Genomic DNA, 21,932 nt, shown 5'->3' on the forward strand with positions numbered 1-21,932 from the left:
CGCTTTTTAGAGGAGGCACTATTTTTTTTTCTAATTGCTGACTAGTAGTTTTACATTTGACTCGCAGTTGCAGTGAAGCCCCATTGATCTCAATGGGCAACTTTGACTGTGGTGCCACCTGTCACACTCTGCAGCCCAAATTAAAATTGCCGCTGCTGCCAGGCATGGCATTGTGGCTGCAGCATGTGTACAGCCCTGTCAGTCTGTAATGTCAGTAAAACCACAGCTCAGCCTCCTGTTTTTACTGCCCCCAATATACACAAAGGCTTTTAGCAGAGCTTAGGAGCTGCTGCAGTTAGGCGAGGTTCAATCTCCCTCAGAGGAAGAATCGCATTCAGTGTAAGGAGAGGAAAAGCCGATAAACAGCCTTTCCTTGCTTAAATATGATCAACTGTGATTGGACACAGCTGATCACATGGGTAGAGAGCCTCGTTATTGGTTCTTTACTGAGATCAGGGATGCGCCGTGTCCCAGGGACACAACGTGACGCTGATCACCACGCTTTGCACGCCTGTAGAGAGGCACGGCGTCATGTGACGGCATCCCAGAATGAGAGAGCTACCCTGCCGCCATCATTTGATTATATGGTGGCCAGGAGGTGGAAGAATAAATCGTTTGGGACCCCATTTGCGTAATGTCTATATGTGAGGCCAAAGGTCAAATTGTATTTAATACAATGCAAAGTTTTCACTGATTAAAATCCCAAATAAATTACAGACAAGAGCCATGTTAAATGTCCAATATATCTTTATTGTTAAACAACCTGGTTGAAAATAGTTGTAACTGCAGCTTTAATTACAACAAAAAGATACTTAAATGAGAAAAACAGGCTGAAATGTGTGTAAATGAAATGACGCTTTCTTGCTTTTCCATGGTTCTCAAGTGATCTATATGCATAATATATCTGTACACTGTGTTTAGAACGTCTCAAGTACATGTTCATTCCTTCTCTTTCAGGAAGAGAAAGGTAATGAAAGCTTTAAACCACCGTGTGTTGGTGAGGATTGCTAGGGCATCTTACAAAGGACAAATTAAATTGCATTAACAGGCATTAACAGTTACATCATTGGATACAAACTGAAATATCCCGAGTCCTTTGGTCCTCAGCAAAATCAAGGATTAAGATAAATCTGTCAAAATTCCCTTTTTGAGTTGTGACCGCCTCGGTGTGGGGTCATTTAGTTAAAACAAACCTTGCCTCAAGTGTATACAACACTCCCTGGAAAAGATTCCAAGTTCCTATACCTTCTAAAGTATAGAATTGTGCTCACCACAGATTGTGTTGCACAATGTAAAACCTGTGAGCATTTCCATAAACCCAGTACTGATATGATTCTGGTGATTAATGACCAACAATAGGCAGCCAAAAAAGACTAGCTATATTTTAACGCAGATGTTAGAAGCACATATTGGCATGCATTTGCTATTTAGACATGCGCATCAGGGACTCCCACAACTAACGGCGCTAATTTGTCTTAAGATCGTATAGTGGCCGCTGTCCCTGTATCTCCTGGCTGCATGTTGTTGACACAATGTTACAAAACAAGTGAAAACATTCTGTGGGATTTACAACAATGTATTTGCATTCTTGAATCTCTCTCACCATCCTAAATTAAAGTATGTATTCTCACAATAGCTCTTCCACCTTTATCAATATAGTCCACTTCCAGACCATTTATTGAAGACCAAGCAGCCTTAGAGCTCTAGTAGCACTGCAGTCCCTTTAAGCCTCTATATTGTGCAGTGTTGCAAGTGCAGCTTTTTTTCATTTTTAGAAGAAAGTGGAAAAACACTATAAAGCCCAACTAAAACTTTGGTATTTATTGCCGTCATGCAGCAGTCCAGGTTTCCAGCAGTCTGATGCCCTTCCACAGTGCTCCAGCGCTCATACAATAAGCAGAGCTGCTGTTGATTGGAGCACAATGTAGGGGGCATGACAGAATGCTGCATTGTGTGAGAGCAGTAGACCGACTCTCCAGCATGCTTCTATCACAGGCATAAGGATACCCAACATCTCTCGGGCAATACTGATGTGCAAGCATATTCCAGGTCAGCAATTCAGGATGTACTGAAAGAAGTGGGCCAGCATAAGAGCCAGGTATTTTGAATTTTCAGCCTCCGTATTCCTCTCCTGACAGATTTAGGTTTACAATTGAGACAGGGGGATTTCTACACAGAAGCAAATCGTGCTAGCCAAATGATACGGATAACTTACTTCTACATCGCAAACCTTCCAAGAAAAGTCGCTGCTTAGACTGCCAAACCAGTCACATTTCACTCAGAGCTGGCAAATCTTGGGTTCAGTGGGAGATTTAACTTTTTAGCGGCCCATACTTTTGAAAACTGAAATATTAAGAAAGAAACTGCAACATTGCAGAAAATTCTTTCCTCAGTCAACACTATGCTTTCCGCTTGCATACCTCATTCTTTTACATAAACATAATACAGATGAATACATTGGAAATGTACACTTTTTTTGAAACACGCATCTATTGCAAATGGAACACTCCATGTAGTCAAAATAAAGGGAAAAACTGACAGCGTAAAGATGAAGCTGCATTAAGTAACTGCATGGCTAACAGGCCTGGCACTAATCAGGCCAAAACTCAAAATTGATTAAACAGGCAACAAATACCATTGCCTGCATAAAGATCCACTCAAAAATTATTTTGAGTTTATGCTAAATGCACTTTTGAAGAGAACCTATTTCTGTAAAGATATGACTATTCATTTACAAAGTGTACCTGTTTTCCTGTGACAGTGGAGGAAGCTAACTGGTGGGCTGTACTACAGGCAACCAACCAATTGAAAGGTGCCAGGGTTCTATTGTTGGTGGATGGTAGCTCATTTTTGTAGGTTGGCTGATAGTGGCCTACTGAACAAAAGTGGCATAGGTTCTTCCACTGTGATTCAGGGACTGATGCACTTGAATGTGTGCCATTTAATTTACATATAATAATACCATCATAAAGCAGCTTAGCATTCATAGAAACGTCCCTCGCTACTAACTTTACAGCTATCAACCTGAACAAATTCACATATCGAAAAACAGAAAACAGAAAATGCAGCCAATGGCTGGCTGGGGAGCCTAGCTTTCAGATATCAGCTGTGGGCTGTTCAGACCCGTAATTAAAACACAATGGATCTCCTAGAAGCAACCTATCATGAGCAATAACATGCAAAAATCTGATATGCTGTGGTCAACACTTCTTGACCTCTTTTTCTTCAGGTATACAAACCAGGCTCATTTCTTCTTGAGCTACATCATATAAAAGGTTAGCCATGGACAAATCAATGAATCGCTTCACCCAGATTTCTACATTCTGGGTAGTGTGGGGTGGTCTTTGTTCTGCCCACTGGGTCACCACTGTCAGACCGCACTGAGGTGTTCTCCTTCCCTCTAACTTTTGTCACCAGCCATGTTCTCCATATTTCTATGGGGAGTCCACAACAGGGTGCACGATTCTATATCCTGCTCCCATGTGTGTATATATACACTACACACAAATACACACACTTGGGCTGGTGGCAAAAATAGCTTAGCTAAAAAAAAAAAAATGAAGTGCCTTGATGGTGCTGGGGTTCTGGACAGTGGCAGACATCAAATTGGGAACCAGACACGGCACTGTTTAACCTAAACTGGAGTTCTTTAATTTAAAACTAAAAGACCAGTCAGTCCAAGCAGGTAGATAGTTGAAAAGAGGCAAAGACCACAGCAGAAATATAAACCAAGCAAGCACAAGGCTCCAAAGATTCCCCCAGCCTTGGTGAGTATTATTATTCAGGAGTGTAACAGAAATGTATACAAGTAACAGACTGAAAATAGTGCTTGTCATGTCTTCAATGTTAGTATCGTTATTGGTCTCCTATAAAATAATATTCTTGTGACTACTTACAAATATAGACAGGCTAACGGGGAAAAGCAATAAAAGGAAAAAAAACAACTAAAAGGTATAATATATATATATATATATATATATATATATATATTTAAAAAAAAAAACAATAAAAACGCAAAACTAGGGTAAATCTTAGTGAATAAACCATGTCGTGGGTAATGACAAGGACCAGTCATCATGTGTATGTGAGGTAGTAGTAGTAGTATTTAGCCCAATCCCTAACACTAAGGTTTATGTCCCCCCTTCTACAAGATACATCTGTGAATGTCCCGACTCTAGATGTAGTAGAGCTTTAAAAAGGAGAACAATAAGATTCTAAGAGGGCACAATATTACAAATCATTCCACATTATGAAGTAGCAAAAAAAATGTCCACTTTCTAAACAGAAATGTCAGTTCTAAGCTTAAAAATTCAAACGTCCTTTCAGAATTCAAACCGTGAAAAGAAGACAAACTAAATGAATTACATTGATATGGTGTAACAAACTGAAATTAGACAAGACATGGAGATAAAACCCATTCCGATCGCCTTGTTGAATTCTATCCTCCACAGTCAGACTGGTACAAATGCTTTGGCAAGGGGGGCACGCTCGGTTGTCGGTGTCTGCAAAGGCCTACTTTCTAGGTTGGTGATTCAGCATTGTTTAGAATGTATAGCAATGAAGTGTCCTCACATTGCTTCAAACTCGTCGATGCGCTGTTTGGTGTTTCCTTGTCTGATCTGGCGAAGTGTTTTGTACTTGTCTCGGCCAGCTTTCACATTCTCTGCATGAAGGACGTCATTCTGAGTCTTCTTGGTTTCATCTCTAGCTTGAGCCAGCTCTGAACTTAGAGCCTAAAAGACAGACAATAGGATGTGTTAAGCTGAACAATACTAATAATATTTATTACAACGGACTAAATTTCAAGCTCATCAATGGGGTGACCAGGCTGGACCAGTACAGAACCACCTCACAAATCTTATCCTTCACTAGACCTGGGGGCCGGCAATGTTGTAGACTTGCACCCAATGAGTTAGGCATTCACAAAGCTGCTTACTGAAAATGTTCCAAGTGCTTTGTAAATGTATTCTGCACACACTGCTCTTATACAAACTGAAGCCCATTAATACATGGCTTAATGCTGGTAATGAGATAACCCCTTTAAGCTCAGAGATGAGGTCACATTTATAAAAATGAAAAACGTAGCTGTGGTTGTTTTTTAGTACATCAAACAAAATCTCAAGTATTAAGGAGAGATTTTTAAATCTGCAAAGTAAATATACATAGGATATTAACACGACGTTGGTAAAACGTGCCATAGAGCACACGTTTCCTCAATATGTTCTATGACCATTTACTGACACTTTGGCATGAACAAGTCAATTGGCAAATAACTGTATAAATATGGGTGCATGTGTCTGAACAGAGTCTCAGATTATTAATTCACTAATCCTCACACATGGGCATAGGGTAGCCCAAATTGCATGAAAGCGCTCAGATTTGTTTGCTTATGGACAGACTGGCAATCAATTCACCTCTAACTGGCAATCTGAGTAGGGATACAAGCCAGGAGCAGGCAGGAACCTCTATGGGATGGTTAACACATACATTCAGGTAAATACAAACCAGAGTAGACAAAAATATAGATGAACCCATAATGACACGCATTAACATGCACATTATGAGCCTGTACAGAACTCAATTATAGACATGACAATATAAGGGACAGTTCTAAGACTTTTGAATGTAGTCTGAAAGGGAATTTTGACCAGAGGTGTAGAGAAGGGAGGGCTGCAGATTAACAGGCACAACTTATATTGAGAGTTCCATCTCTGTGTAAAAGGCCCTGTTCACACCTGAGTGTATTGAAATCACAGGCAGAATCGTGCAATTCTGCTTGCGATTCCAGAATCACAACAAAAATGGGCAACGCGCTCACAGTGTAATTTTGTTATTAATGGCACCCCATATGTGGTACAATTTTACCAGGATTGTCATGCGACAAAAAAACGCATGAAAACTGTGGCAAAAAACAAACAAAAAAAAAAAATAGTTGGCTGAACTCGACGGACTTGTGTTTTTTTTTCAACCAGATTAACCAACTATAAAGATCAAAACACCAAATCTGTCTGGTTCAATGTCAAAATATGGTACATGAGCGTCTTTGGCACATTTTTGGAGTAGAGGAATGCCTACGTAAAATGAATATTGCCGCTCCAAAACCACAAAAACATGCAGCGTCACTCTGGTGTGTACGTGGCCTCACCAGATTCTAGTCATTTTACTGGGTATATGTGTGGGTTTACTACCAACCTCTTTTTTTTGATTTTTATTGCATAACAAAATAATTATCACAATACCCTTCATATTGTCATATTTAAATCAATTATATGTCAAGCAGCCACATAAATAACATTTACAATCAGAGCAGTGAGCTTGAGGTATACTTTGATGGCTCTATGTCCAGAGCAGGGCATAATGATGGGAGAACAACTCATTGATAGTGGAATGCCACTTCCGAAACAAAAGAAGGCCTTTGGTGTAAGGCAAACTTGTCATTGTGAAGAACAAGGAAAGACTTTGTACAGGAAAGGCTTGCCAGTTCAGAAACACATCTGGAAGAGTTGACAGCATCCATAAAGGCTACCTTACACGGGAGATCCTCTAGGGGGATATCCCTGGGAGGTTCAAAGGGTGGTTTCTGCAGAGCAGAGAGAACCAAGTTGAGTTCTCAAGGGCTGCAAGAGGGGCTTAATATGAGATACACCTTGAAGAAAGGTGGGACACTGAGGCCTTTGAAAAAGAACAAAGTCTAAAACCTAACCTTTCAGCCTACTTGAGGCCAATTTTTGGTTAGGGCCTGACTGCAAAAAGACCAGAATCTGAGGTACAGAATAATAACTCTATGATTAAAATGCCTGTGTTTGTACCAGGCAATAAAAACGATTTCTAGGTGCAATATTATATCTTCCTGGAAGCATTTTTTCTTGCTTTTAGCAAGTTAGGAATCACAGACTCAGAAGAGATATCTGCTGAGATAGCAGATTTGGTATACTGGGAAGAGGGGGCTTGTCTGCTGAAGTCTGAGTAGGTCTGTATAGCAGGTTATTCTGGCCCAGTTTAGTGCAATTAGAATCACAAGTTTAATCTCTAGGGCAGAGGTAACCTCGGCACTCCAGCTGTGGTGAAACTACAAATCCCATCTTGCCGCTGCCTCTAGGAGTCATGCCTGTGATTGTCAATGTCTTGCAATGTCTCATGGGACTTGTAGTTTCACCACAACTGGAGGGCAGAGGTTGCCTACCCCTGCTCTAGGGGATTATCAAACCACCAAAGGCTATAGCTAAAGGATTACTGATTCTTGCAACAGAGGCTATCTGTTGTTGAATCTGGAAGCTAGAATGTCCACATCCAGAACTCCCCTTTTTTGGATCATCAGAATGAAGACATATGGAAGGGTGCATTTCCCTTGATCCAGGTGATAGCGGCTGAGATAATTTGCTTTCCAGGTGTCCACTCCTGGAACATGGACTGCAGAGATCACTTGAGTTTCTGGATGATCTGCTTTGCTTCCTCCAAGGAAGTCAGACCCCTGGTGCCCTCTTGATGGTTAATGCAATCCACTGCTGTGAGCCCCCTGACTGCTCTGAGCACCAAGGTGTTGATGGGAAGCTTGGCTTCTTTCCATTAAAGTTTTATTGGAAATAAGTAGGGACAAATTTACAGGGTACAAGATATAACAGTATATGCACAATGACATCATATTAGGAATGTAGACATGTTATACAAGCTCCATAATATCCGTGACAGTATCAACTATAAAGAACATACAACACGTGTGCGTGTAAACCTCTGAAGGAGTTATCTTGTACGACCAGGGGTAGCAATTGGGTGAACAATGTGGTAAAAGCTTTTGCAGTATGTGATTATCTGTATTTGTTCTTAGGTTGACGGATTCTCGAATTAGCTGCTGAATCAGATGAGTGTATTGTGTATATCTTTAGATTGTTTGTGGAAGGTTTTATTCATAGACATCCGTCTAGGGTTCGGTCCAGGATTATGGGAGGAAAAGATGGGAGGAGTGGGCTATATGAGTCAGGGGGGGGCAATAGCCGCCAATCTAGCCCCCGACTTCGACCCGCTCCCCCCATCTTCCCCAAGTCTTCGCTATGTTTAAAGCCAAAGGAGTGAGGAGTCTCTCTTGTTCAGCTAGGATTCAATTGCATGGTGCGTGCGTAGTCCGAGGTCGTTTTGAAGTGGAGCCAGCAGGCCCAACGAGCATTGTGTTTAGTGATGTTTTCCTGCGAAATGGCTATAAGTTCTTCCATTTCCGCGATTCTATTGATTCTCATGAACAGCTTGGCTTCTTTCAACCAACGTGTTCCTTGAACTGTTAGGGAATGGAACACTACTCCCCCAGCCTGGGAGACTTAAAGCAGAGTTCCAGGATTTTTTTCATTTATTAAAAGTCAGCAGCTACAAAAGCAGCTGCTGACTTAAAAAAAAAAAAAAAGACACTCACCTGTCCCACGGTCCAGCGATGTGGCCACATGGAGCCTTGCTCCTCTCCGTGGCATTTCCATTGAAACTGTGGGCACCCGGCTGTGAGCAGCATACGCAAGATGCACTGTGCTCTCAGATTGCCGAGAGGGAGGGGGCCACCTGGGGGGAGAGGAGGAGTGGCTCTAGGCGGCCTGTAGTCGGAAGCAGGAAGTGGGACAGGAAGTGCCACTCAAAAGTAGGCACACCCGCTCCCCCCCCCCCCAAAAAAAAAAATGACGTTAGGGCTAGGGAATTCCTTCACTGGCTGGAAAGGAGCATTGGCAAAACCAGAAAAGGAGCCCGTTTGTTGCAGGCCAACAAGATTTTTTGTTGGAGAGTTCTTGAATAGAATTGGACGATTGGTACGGCTTCGAAGGAGGTTGGGCCATTAGCCCTAGTGTGCTCATCAATGCCTATTGAATCTCAAGTCTCCAGCATGTGCTCTTAGAAAAAGAACCTACTTTTCTGCTAGAAAGGCTTTTTCTTGGGTGTCGAGGACCAGACGCAAGGATTTCTAGGTGAAAAGAAGGATTGAGAGCAGTTATGTTGAAACTGATCACTCAGCCGAATACCTGGAGCATCTGAATTGTCTTGTAGACATTTTCTGATAGCTGCAAGGGAGACGAGTCCTTCAGAAGCAAGTCCTCTAGCTCAGTGGTCATTAACCCTGTCCTCAGGGCCCACTAACAGGCCAGGTTTTATGTATTACCTTGGGGAGATGCAGACTAGAAGCAATCACTGAGCAGCAAATGATATCACCTGTGATGCATTTCAGTTATCTTGCAAACCTGGCCTGTTAGTGGGGCCTGATGACCACTGCTCTAGATCAATGTTTCTCAACTCCAGTCCTCAAGTACCCCCAATATGACATGTTTTCAGGCTTTCCACTATTTTGCAGAGGTGATTTGATCAGTTTCATGACCTTCTTAATTACCACAACCGTTTCATCTGAGGGAAATCCTGAAAACATGACCTGTTGGGGGTACTTTAGGACTGGGGTTGAGAAACATTGCTCTAGATAGTCTTTGCCTTGCATTCTAAGCAGGGCAAGCAGAGGTGCTAAAACATTTGTGAACATTCTGGCAGCACAGGCTAGGCCAAAAAGGGCAGTGTGATAAACTGGCGGTGGTTGCCAATGCAAAGTGCAGAAAGCACTGCTCGGGTGGGCAAATCGGAATATGTAGATGGCATCTGTGGACATTCAAGATGCCAACAGATGCCATGCATTTCCCTTGTATTGGAGAGGCAATTACTGACCTTGTGAATTCAATGCAAAATTTTGGAAAATTAAGGCATTTTTTGGGCTTTGGTAACATGAACACGTTTAAGTAAAATCCTCTCAACCTGTCTTATGGAAGTTCTGGCAACAGCTTATCCCTGGGACAGGAGGTGGTTGCAGGGCATTTTGCAAATTCAATAGTCCTTGAGCAGTTTTTGATTTGATTTGAAGAAAGCAGCAAGGTGGTAGTTTTGAACTCTATTTTGTACCCTTTAGAAACCACTGAACCCATGTCTGGAACGTCTGTGAACCAGAGAGAGGCAAACCATAAGACCACTTTTCACATTAAAGCGCTGGTCATTTTTGCTGTGCTTTTGCAGGATTTTAGGGGAAGTTTTCGGGCGCTTTTTCTTTTTTCTTTTTCTTTTAAGGTTATGTGATAATGTGACCTTAAAAATACCCAAAAAAGACCTGTTTTGCAGTGCTTTCAAAACTCTTTTAACACGCTTTAGAATCGCTGCCCATTCAAATTCAATGGGCAGGGGCATTTTTAAAGCACTGCAAACGCCCCAAACAAACTGCTTGCAGGACATTTTCTACCACCCCACAAGCGCACCGCCCCAGTGTGAAAACACCTATTCAATAGAATGGGAGGCAGTTTTCAGGGGCATTTTTAGTGCTAAAACGCATGAAAACTGCCTCAGTGTGAAAGGGGGCCTTTCCATGTGAAAAAGGCTTTAAAAAAAGCTTAGTGGTCTTGAAGGACCAACTTTTTGTCGAAAGGGAATGTCTAAAGTCAGGTTTTTAAGTCTAGGCCGTGTTAAAGCTGACAGTTGCTCTGCATTTTGCAGAGCTAAGGGCTCCTGAATAATGTGGTTTTGGGTTTTAGACAAGTGTCTCACCAAACAGACATCTTCCCTAGTAAGGCATACATGTAAGGTGCGTATTGCAGGCAGATTCAGCTGTCTAAGCTTTTAGCCATAATATTCTGTCCATGTGAATAGAGGTTAGGGCAATTCTAAAATTTTGTCTCAAGCCATAATCTAGGGTATATACACAGAAAAGAAGAGCAGAAGGGAACTGCTGTGTAACAGCACGATCCTGAAACACAGTCAGGTTGATTGTTCATTATCTTAGTCCAGTAAGCCGCAGTTTAACATAGTGAATTTGCAGGAAGAGCTAGATGCAGGACTGGGTATGCAAAATTAAAGAGTACTTTTAGGAGAACCTCTGACTTTCTATCTGCAGAAGCTTTTAAAAGGTGTAGACCATCTTATAACAAATCTTTGTGGTGAAAGGGTGGGAGGAAGCACCCGAGTACCCTATAAGAGCACCAAGTGAAAGTGTAAAAAAAAAAAAAAAAAAAAAAAAAAACCAGTGGTGTGCTGGACTGTAAAACTCAAAGCTTCAGCTGTCATAATAGGCATACCCCAAAAGGGTTTTCAGGGACTGGATGGACCACTATCCTGCAGCTGACACAACGCATTGCAGGAAGTGCCAAAGTTAGCACCCACTCAGAATCCAGTGCCTGAAGAGGCATTACAGGCCGTCCAAACAGCGTGAATATTTTCCGCTTTAACAACAGCATAAAAGGGGCGGGGGATGGGAGGAGCCGTGGACACGTAGCGGCCGTCGGCTCGCGTCCTTTCCCCCCGCCGCCCCCGCCCATGCCTCCTGATCCACCCGCCCCGCCGTCAGCTGTTCGCCTCCACGAGGCGAGCGGACGCCCCGGATCAAGCCAGGAGAGAGAGCGAGCGGAGAATGCTTCCTGTGAAGCGGAGACACAGCGGTGGGAAGGTGGCTCTGTAGGAAGCCTTACGCCCCCCCCCCTCCTTTCAGTGGAGCAGGCTTGACGGCACGGACCTTCTCTACCCTCCATAGGTCGGTAAGGCAAAGAATTAGAGGGTCATGGACAGAGTGGAGGAGCAGTGAGAGGTGAGCAACCGTATGGATGAGTGGAGGGGAGATGGCCCGCTGGAGATTTGGTCATCATCAGTGATCAGAAGTTATTATTCTAAAGACTTCTCTTTGATAGTGGTAAGGTACATACATGTATAAGCTGGTTAACGATTGCTGCTAATGTGACACCTACTACTTGTCTATCAGTGTACTACCAATATCGCCTGATTAGCCGGACACGGACCTTTCCACCCCTGCACAGGCCGGCAAGGCTATGAATGAGATAATCAGCGACAGAGTGGAGGAGCAATGATAGCTGAGCAATCTGTGTGAATGAAAGGAGGGGTGATGGTCGGCTGCATATTTTGTCATCATCATTGACTAGAAGCTGTTATTGTAATAACTTCTCTTGGAAAGCGGTAAGGTGTATATATATATAAGCCCGCTAACAACTGCTCTTAACGTGACTCCTTCTCTGGAACTATCAGATTGTTACCAACACTGCTTGATTAGCTGGATATAAACCCTGCAGGGGGAGGAATGATGAGAGGTGAACAGATGGACATTTGAAGGACTGATAATCAGTAATGCTATGCGGAGTTTTTTCTTTTTTTTTTTTTTCCTCTATTTACAAATTTCAGATAGAGGCATAAAATAGCGGTCGGGTTGGGGGCTCATTTCACAATTGTCGGTCCTTCGCCCATTGTGCATCCAGTACTCCCTGACAGCAATTTTGTCCTGTAGTTGCCTGCAGGCATACAGGTACAAGGGAGTGAGGTATCCCGCCCCCAGAAAGTGATCTGAGCAACCCGGACCCCATAAGAGTCATAGGGAAAGGGACAGGGCCTGGATCTGGGTGTTAACCTGCAACAAAGGAGAATGCCGGGGAAGATGAATAAAAGGGGGGGTACGGGACCTGTTAGCCCGGGGGGGATACAACGATACTTAGTGGGGGAGACAAGTGTGTTGGAAAGCAGCCAGGAAACCCCTAGCCAGAAGACATCAAGAAAATCAGGTGCAGGCACGAGTAAAACTATAGACACGGGAGAAGTGCGGGGAGCGGGAAAGCCTAAGGACGTAGGCCCAACTCGTACCAGGACGGGGGGGGTAAGCTCCCGAGATGAAGATAAGGGCAAAAAAAGGGAAGAACTGGGGAGAAAAGGAGAGGCTGCCCCCCTACCCGAAATTCAACCTGAAATCCAACCCGAATTAGAAGGAGCCCTAGTGCTGGCAGACCCACAAGTGAGCCTGAGCATGCTGAGAGAGGTATTTACAGAGGCATTGACCAAGGTTGAAACATCACTTAAATCAGATATAGCCGGGATTAAGACAGATATTGGCCGAGTGCTAGGAAGGGTGGAAGAGTTGGAGGAAAGAATGAATGGATATGAACAAAATATGAGGGATCTAAAAGAACAAGTGAAATTAGCCCAAAAAACAAACAGATCGATCCTATATAAAATCGAGGACCAAGAAAATCGCGGAAGAAGGAAAAATTTAAGGATAAAAGGCCTAGAAGAAAAATGTAAAAATGAAGAGCTCCCTAGGGTGATGCAGGACTTGTTCAATCCCATTCTAGGTACGGCGGAGAATGACAAATTAAAAATAGACAGAGTACATCGAGTCACGGGATACCGCGCCCAAGCCACAGAAAAACCAAGAGACGTAATAATTAGATTCCATTTTTACGAGGATAAAGCGTTAGTGTTGGAGAATATCCGAAGGTTGGACAAAATTTTGTTTCAGGAGGCGGAGTTACAGATATTCTCGGACCTAGCAGGGGAAACATTGAGGAGAAGAAGGCTCCTTAAACCTCTGACAGATCTGATGAGGTCACTAAATGTCCCCTATCAATGGGGGTTTCCAGCATGCCTTAGGGGAAGGAGAGACGGCCGCTCCGCAGTACTAAGGTTCCCAGAGGATTTAACGGACTTTTGTAATAAGTTAGAAATCCCCCCACCAGCACTACCAGGATGGGAGGAGGTGTTGGGGAACGAAGGAATTAGTAGGGTGGTGCAATGGTCTCGGGTCCAGGACGGGGGGGGAGGGAGGGGGTATAATTACCATCATTGGCGGGTGAGGGGGGGAGTTGGGGGGGGAGGTGTGGGCACGTGGACAGGCCGTGAATGAGGCGGTCCTCCCAAAGAATGCTAGGTGGGCAAAAGGTGACCTGTGGGTCACCGGGACACCTAAGCGAGGAACAAATGTGGAAATTGTTCACTCCTCCGCATGGAGGAGGGGGAAGGGGGGAGGGGGGATGGGAGGGGGTTGGAGGGGGGGGTGGGTTAGGGGGTAATCTCTCTCTCAAAACAGGGTTTAGGTGCTCTCTCTCCTGCTCTCTCGCCCCCCCCTTCTCTCTTCCCCCGCGTCGACCTCCGGTGGGGGGGGGGGGATGTTTCCCTCCCCGGAGGGGCGGGGGAGGAGAGGAGGGGGAGGGGATTAGTGAGATATGACAAGACTGAAATTGATAACATATAATGTAAGGGGTATAAGTACTCCCCAAAAAAAGTTCAGAGTTAACAGGGAGTTGGAATTGTATGGAGCGAATGTGGTCTGCTTGCAGGAAACACATTTATCACACGAGGCTAAAGGGAGACTGACGTCCCGGCGGTTCCCAACATGGTTCTACGGTGACTCTACAACATGTAACGCCAGGGGGGTAGCAATAGGTTTTGAGAGAAGTGTTAGGTTTGAAGTCGAGAAACAGATGGCCGACCCGGAAGGGAGATTCTTGTTTATAAGAGGGAAACTATCGGATGGAATATACACCTTTGCGAATATATACTCCCCAAACAGGGACCCAGATAAATTTTTAAGGAAGGTCTTGGAACTATTAGCGGAGTTTAAAAAAGGCAAACTGATAGTAGCGGGAGATCTGAATATGGGCATCGACCCTCGGGTGGACTCCTCAACCGGGTCCCCGCGTTGGCCGGAGCTTAGATATAAAAAAATAAAGGCCCTGCTCTTAGAATTTCAGTTGGTTGACGCTTGGAGGATTAAACATCCGAACAGCAGAGACTATACTTTCTACTCTTCGGTGCATGGGACATTCACCCGAATTGATTATGTTCTGATTGAACATCAAATGCTCCCAGCTCTCAAAGATACAGTAATAAAATCTATCTCCTTATCTGATCATGCTCCAGTCATGGTGCAGCTGGAGCTAGTAACAGATCAGGCTAAAAGAGAGACATGGAGATTAAACAAAGCTTTGATCCAGGACCCAGAAACTAGAAGTAGAATTGAAATAGAACTAGAAGAGTTTTTTATAAGAAATGATTCCCCTGGGGTTACGAGGAGTACGATATGGGAGACCCACAAAGCATATATACGAGGAATCTTAATAAGCATTGGGACGGGGAAAAAAAAGGAAATAGGGAAAAGGCTACAAGATCTAAATAAGGAGATTTGGGAACTGGAGCAACAAACTAGATCAAAGGGGATCCCAGAGAAAGTAGAGCTAAAAGATAAGAAGCTACAATTAGAAGAACTTATGGAGGAGGAAAGGGTGCGAGTTAACCACTGGGCAGAGAGCATAAGATACCAGGAGGGGAGCAAACCTGGGAAATGGTTAGCGAGAGTAGTGCGGGAGAGAAGGAATGCGTCTTTCATACCTAAAATTAAAAACGAAAAGGGGGAAATGAAGCACTCCACCCCTGAAATAGCGACGCTCTTCCATAAATATTATAGCCTGCTATATAAGGTAGGACAGGGAAAGGAGAAAAACAGAGATAAGGAGGATACTATTGAGTATTTAAAAGGGATAGATCTTCCTAAAGTCCCAGAGGAAGAGCTGGAAATGTTGGAGACCCCGGTCACGGTAGACGAGGTGGCGAAGGGCAATAAGAGGAATGGCAATAGGGAAAAGCCCAGGCCCGGATGGGTTTCCAATTTTATATTATAAAAAGTTTGAAAAGATATTGGCCCCCAAATTATGCGAGTATATGAATGCAGTTGCAGAAGGGGAAGATCTGAGGGAAGAGGCATTGATGGCTTACATAACTTTGATATTAAAGGAGGGGAAGGAGCCAACAACCCCTGGGAGTTATAGACCAATCTCTCTTCTGAATACGGATGTGAAGATATTCTCAAAAGTGATAGCAGAGAGATTGAAACCGTTGCTCCCTCAATGGGTCCATAGGGACCAAACGGGGTTTGTTACGGGCAGGGAGGGGAGGGATAACTGTCTTAAAACCCTAATGTTGATTCATGGGGTAGAGAGCAGTGGACCCCCAGTCGCCCTGTTGTCGGTGGATGCTGAAAAAGCATTCGACAGGGTAGACTGGGGCTTCATGTTTGAGACCTTAAGATATTTGGGGCTAAAAGAAAAAATATTACGATGGATAAAAGCATTTTATTCCCGCCCGTCGGCAAAAATTAAAATTAACGGTAACCTCTCCCCGGTAGTGAAGCTATACAATGGAACTAGACAGGGATGCCCCCTGTCTCCGATGCTGTTTATACTCGCATTGGAACCCCTGTTGGCTTCAATTAGGAAGAATGGAGACATAAGGGGGGTGAGAATGGGCGGAGAAGAGTATAAGATCTCTGCGTATGCGGATGACATATTATTTTATGTTTCGGATCTCAGGGTGACTTTGCCAAACATAATCAGGGAGATCCATAGATATGGGAAGCTGACAAATTTTAAGATCAATATGTCAAAAACTGAGATTCTGAACATAACGGTACCAAAAAAAGAACAAGAGGAACTCCAGAGGTTCTTCCCCTTCATCTGGTGTAGGGAAGATTTGAGGTACCTGGGAGTAAAAATCACACCCACATTGTCATCCGCATACGCAGCTAATTATATAGATATATTAAATAGGGTGAAAGAATGTATTAAACGCATGAGATATAAACCCCTGTCGCTAATAGGAAGAGTAAACGCGCTGAAAATGTTTATTTTACCAAAACTGATATATGTGTTCCAAATGATCCCAATAAAAGTTCCGCAGGAGTTCTTTAGGAAACTCCAAACCCTAATTTTAAAACATATATGGGGACGTAGGAATCCTAGAATCTCATATGCGACTCTGGAAAGGGGGAAAGTAGAAGGGGGATTAGCCGCCCCGAACTTTAGAAGATACTATCAGGCAGCAGTAATTTCACGGGTGGTGGATTGGGTGTATGATAAAGGTGATAAAGGGTGGGTAAATATAGAGAAAACACAAAGTGGAGTTAATTTAGGAAAAAGGATTTGGAAAAAAAAAAAAAATAAATAAATAAACAACAGCATAAAATCTCCAGACCTGTTGGTAGGCTGCAGAGAGGACTATTGCTACCCGTTTGGGAGCAGTGGTCTTACACACTTTGTTCTGAGCGGGAGTTAGGCTATTGCAGGTAACAGGAGCTTCTAACACAGTTAGATATAGATATTCTGCGACTCAGCAGAGTAAAGATTGGACTGCAGCAGAGGCCATTACTCAGACACAGATAGCAGTGGTCCACTCTTCTACCTGCCTCTATGAATGTTTTCAACTCCATCCATGGCATCGAATCCTCAGTCAACAAAGATGTTTAGTAACATTTATATAACTGCACTTTTACTGGTGGTGCCCAGTATTTAGTTACATGCTGATTTTATCTCATCATCCTTGGAGGATAAAAATGTTCTTAGTTTTAGCCTCTTTTCTATTGTGGCTCAGTAACCAAGTACAACTTACCTGAAGCTGCTTCTTTACTCGCTCATTCTTTTGCGTTTCCGTTAGCCTTTCCTCCTCACTGCGATGGTTCATAACCCCGTCATTAGACAGTTCTGCGCTAGCCTCAGCGCTGTTCTCATCCTGCTCGTCATGCTCATGTTCGTTCTCTGCAGGTGCTGCAGGGGGTGGGGGGAGCGGGGGTGGGGGAGGTGGTGGGACAGACATCACGCTTTTTAATTCTTCTTTGGTTTTTTCTAAATCTTCCTGTGCTGAATATGCCTGAAAGGAAAGGGTAAATGTTATGTAATGTTCTTTATTAACATAATGTGCTGTATAAGTTACAGAAATAAAAGATGCAAGACCAAGGTTGTGAGTATTGTATCGAAATAAACAAGGAATAATGTATTGTACGTCTATTGTTCACATAATATTTTACTCTCCTCAAGTTAATATAAAAACAAAACAACTGACCCCGTTTTTATAATGGCCCTGCCCCCTTTATTTGGTTGGGAATGCAGGGACATCATTTGAAACCTTGTGCATCAGCCACATCTGTTAGGCACATTACTTGGACAAATTCAAATAAGGTCACAACAAAGGATTTCAGAGATAGCATTTTCATTCTAGTCTCAAATGTCAACAACATTCATGTAACCCGCCATAATGGTGAGATACAATTACATCTGAATCTCGGCTTGACACAAAATGTTGTATAACTGTATGGAGTAGTTTCACCTACATGCCAGATAGAGACTACTGTATCTCATTTTATAGTGGATTACATAGATGGTGATATTTGAGACCAGAAGAAAAAAACTGTGAAAATACTATAATTATATGCTATAACTGGAGTCCTCTGTGCACTATAACTGCTGCATACCAGCTAGAGCTGCACGATTAATTGCCAAGAATCGTCATCGCAATTTTTTTCCCCCTTGCGATCTTGACAAAGTATTTCCTGATTCTTTCTATGCAGAGAATTCTCTCTGCTCTGCTGAAGCCGACAGCCCTCAAAAGAAAGGTGTAACCAAGTATAAACATTGTAACGATTTGTCCTTTAGATCAAAGGAATACACTTTGGTGTGTAAATGAAGTTCAACCACTTAAACCTTTTTCTGACATTTGTTGGTTTCAAGTTTAATATATATATTTTTTTGCTAGAAAAGTACTTAGAAACCCCAAACATTATATATATCTTTTTTAGTAGAGACCCTCTAGAGAATAAAATGGCGGTTGCTGCATTATTTTATGTCGCACTGTATTTGTGCAGCAGTCGTTCAAATGCAATTTTTCGGGAAAAAATTACACTATAATGATTATTAAAAAAAAAAAAAAAAAACACTAACGTTAGCCCAATTTTTTTGTATAATGTGATTTTACCCTGGCAAAAATCGAAAATCTTTATTCTAAGCAAAAAATCATGATTCTCATTTTGGCCAGAATCGTGCAGCTCTAACACCAGTTGATGGGCCCTAAAATGGAGGACAGCACCAATACCTGGCACAGGAAGAAAGGGAGTAAGGCTTATTGGGAGATGGGCATTATTCCACATACTTCTGTGGTTGGGCTTGTTAAAGTACAGTTTTGGTGAACTGTCTCAGTGCTTAACCAGTTCCCGACCGGCGCACGACGATGTACGTCGGCAGAATGGCACGGGCAGGCATATTGGCGTACAGGTACGTCCATTTCTATATGCCGCCCTGTCATCGCGAGCGCACCCGCGTGCCAGTCGGGACCCCCGTAAGTCCGGTCGCGGGTCCCGCGGACTCGATCGCCGTGGGGATAGCCGCGATCATCTCACAGGGAGGCTGAATGGGGAGATGCCGTTGTAAACAGCATCTCCCCGTTCTGCCTAGCAACAAGTGACGCTGATCTCTGCGCCATGTGATTGGAGCAGAGATCAGTGTTCACCAACACAAAGCCCAGCCTCCTACAGTTAGTAACCCGCACCTAGGAACACTTAACCCCTACACTGCCACCCCCGGTTAACCCCTTCACTGCCAGTGTCATTTACACAAGAATCAGTGCATCTGTATAGCACTGATTGCTGTATAAATGACAATGGTCCCAAAAACGTGTCAGCAAATGTCCAATGTGTCTGCCATAATGTCGCAGTCACAATAAAAATCACTGATCACCGCGATTACTGGTAAAAAAAATTTTTTTTTATAAAAATGCCATAAAACTATCCCCTATTTTGTAAACGCTATAACTTTTGCGCAAACCAATCAATCGCTTATTGCGAATAAAAAATAAAAACTGCAGGGATGATCAAATACCACCAAAAGAAAGCTCCATTTGTGGGGGGAAAAAAAGTACATCAATTTTGTTTGGGAGCCATGTCGCAAGACCGCACAATTGTCAGTTAAAGCGACACAAGTGGTCTGGTCTTAAGCCAGCAAAATGGTCCGGTCTGAAAGTGGTTAAAATTGTCCTAGTTTAAAACTGAAAATCTAAAAACAAGCATGTAATATATGGCAGCTGATCGGTCCTTAGATGGGATAGTTGCATTAGGTATTCCTTTTTTTTCTTCAGGCACTTTAATTTTAACTTTGTCATCTGGCAAGAGATTCTTCTTGTACAAGGGTGACAAGGCATCCTTCAGTGTTGTATTTATGGAGGGGCAGCATTGTCACCCTGAGATAGGAAGTGCCTTAGGACTACAGAACTACTTCCCCTTTCCATAGCATGGGATGAGGTATTCTGAAGTCAACAGGGAAAAATTTGAATCATTTTCACCAACAGTCAACAGACACAGAGCACAAGAAGCTGACAAGATTTACGGCACGATCAAAAGGTAGCTTTTGTATTTATTGAACAGATATAAGAAAACAAATTTTAAATGGTATATTTAACAGACCAAAAGAGAGCAATAAAGCCTTGTGTACACTGCAGCTGGTAAATTGACATATAGGAGCATTTGGGCGTTTTTTTTTCAGCAGCCTCTGAACTCTCCTCAATGTTATTTTATGGATACATGTCAATTGAGTTGTTTATAGCAGGTTAGAAGCATTTCTTTGAAAGCAGAAAATTGCATTCAGGACAGAAGTTCAGGGGCATTTGAAACGGCAAATGCTTACAACAGCGTGTAAACGAGGTAACTTGCGTTTATAAAAGGTTGGGGAATAATTTCTGACCATTTGCAATGGCAAAAAACAGACTTTCTAGGATAGGGAGAGCCAGAGAGAGACTCAAATTTTTCCTACATTGTAGACATTTGGGAGGGTCTATTGATCTGTTATTTGTCAAAAACGCTTCTGAATGAAAATGCTCATGAACGCTGCAAAGTGTGCATAAAAGTGGCAAAACAGAAGTATTTAAATACGTTGCTTACTAGCTGTCAAGTTCTAGCGTTCAGAAGAGGTTTTCTGTGTACATGAAGCCTGAGACTTAATGTTAGGGTTTACATACATTTTAAGGCCTGATTCACATCTATGCATTTTTAGTGCATTTTGCACTACTGACCATTTAACATGGTTTCCTATGGAACATGTTCTGTAGTGCAAATTTGTAAAATGCAAAAAGCACTAAAAATGTATAAGAGTGAATCAGGCCTAAAAAAGAAAATGGTAGCAAAATATCAAATCATGTTTCTAAAGCTGGCCATATACAGAGCAATCCGATCCTTGAATGATCCTCCAAACATCCAATGTGCATACAAAACAATCTACACATTGCAGCCTTTGAGGAAATAAAGGGAACTGTGTAACTAAACTTTGCACTTGTGCACTTAGTTATCACAGTTAAAATTGGAAAAAAATGCCAGCTAGCTTGATCAGCAGTGACACCATTTTCACACCACTGACAGAGCAATGGACACATGGCTTGCTTTCTCCTTTTGAATCATGATTATTTGCAATCTTCCAGTATAACCATCCTCCACAATGCTGAACCTAGTGATGAGCCGCAGGAAGCCTGGAATACAGGCAATATCCGATAATCATCAGGGTATGGAGAAAACAATGAAGGATGAGACCGCACAGTGATTTGGTAAGACCACCAAATTTTCGTTTCACTCAAAATTCTTTTTATAAAGTTTAAACTTAACAGACCTAAAACTCCCTCACATCCTTCTAACGTGCTTTTAAACACGGTTATATAATGCTGAAACATACCGGGAAGAAAATTATCTTTTGTTCAGCTGAATTAGACTGCAGGAGAGTATCACCGATTCAAAATAAGGCTGTCAATCCAATAAACATGACAGACAGTAAATCGTTGCAACCCCACTGTGTGCCATAGTAGTGTGGGTGGAGAATGGAAAGGATGTGTTTTCATAATTGGACTTTTGAGCATGACCATGTGTGATCAGCTCTGATTATATTTAGTCCTTTGCAGAAAAACTAACTGCAGACAAACTTTTGGTGTTAGAACCTCTGTCAGTTTGTTTTATTATTTGTGTCCATACTAAAGGAATTATTATTTTCCGGTATCACAGATGGCGGTCATCACAGGGACAGGAAATAAAAGGTAAATCTCTACCAACAGGGATGTAGCAGCTAGTTTGTGTAGAGGGGGATGATCTTATACACTAATTGTTCTTACTGCTGCATATTCCTGTCCCCCATCTCACATTTTTCTTTTCTGGGTGTATCACAGGTACAGGAAGGGCGGATAAATCTTCTCAGTAAAGACATAAATGTTAATTAAAAACCTGACAGATTCAAGCCCCCACCCCCAAAAAAACAAACCCAAACTTATTTTTAGTACACACACACACACACACACACACACACACACACACACAC

The 21,932-nt window shown here is 42.8% G+C and overlaps 1 protein-coding gene across 2 annotated transcripts in view; it reads right to left on the reverse strand.

The window, feature by feature from the left end:
* Positions 1 to 729: 729 nt before the first annotated feature.
* The window catches only part of RDX (radixin), a 230,139-nt gene continuing 208,936 nt past the window's right edge, over positions 730 to 21,932 (reverse strand). For both annotated transcript variants that reach the window (XM_077483972.1, XM_077483971.1), the window contains exons 13-14: positions 17,206 to 17,463; positions 730 to 4,733 (exon numbers count right to left, since the gene is read on the reverse strand). In XM_077483972.1, the coding sequence (XP_077340098.1) occupies positions 4,569 to 4,733; positions 17,206 to 17,463 (423 nt within the window). In that variant the 3' untranslated portion in view covers positions 730 to 4,568. The remainder of the gene's footprint in view (positions 4,734 to 17,205; positions 17,464 to 21,932) is intronic.

This window comes from Lithobates pipiens, unplaced genomic scaffold, assembly GCF_037356315.1.
Source record: "Lithobates pipiens isolate NorthernLeopardFrog02 unplaced genomic scaffold, aLitPip1_a1.2 Scaffold_16, whole genome shotgun sequence".
NCBI lineage: Eukaryota > Metazoa > Chordata > Amphibia > Anura > Ranidae > Lithobates > Lithobates pipiens.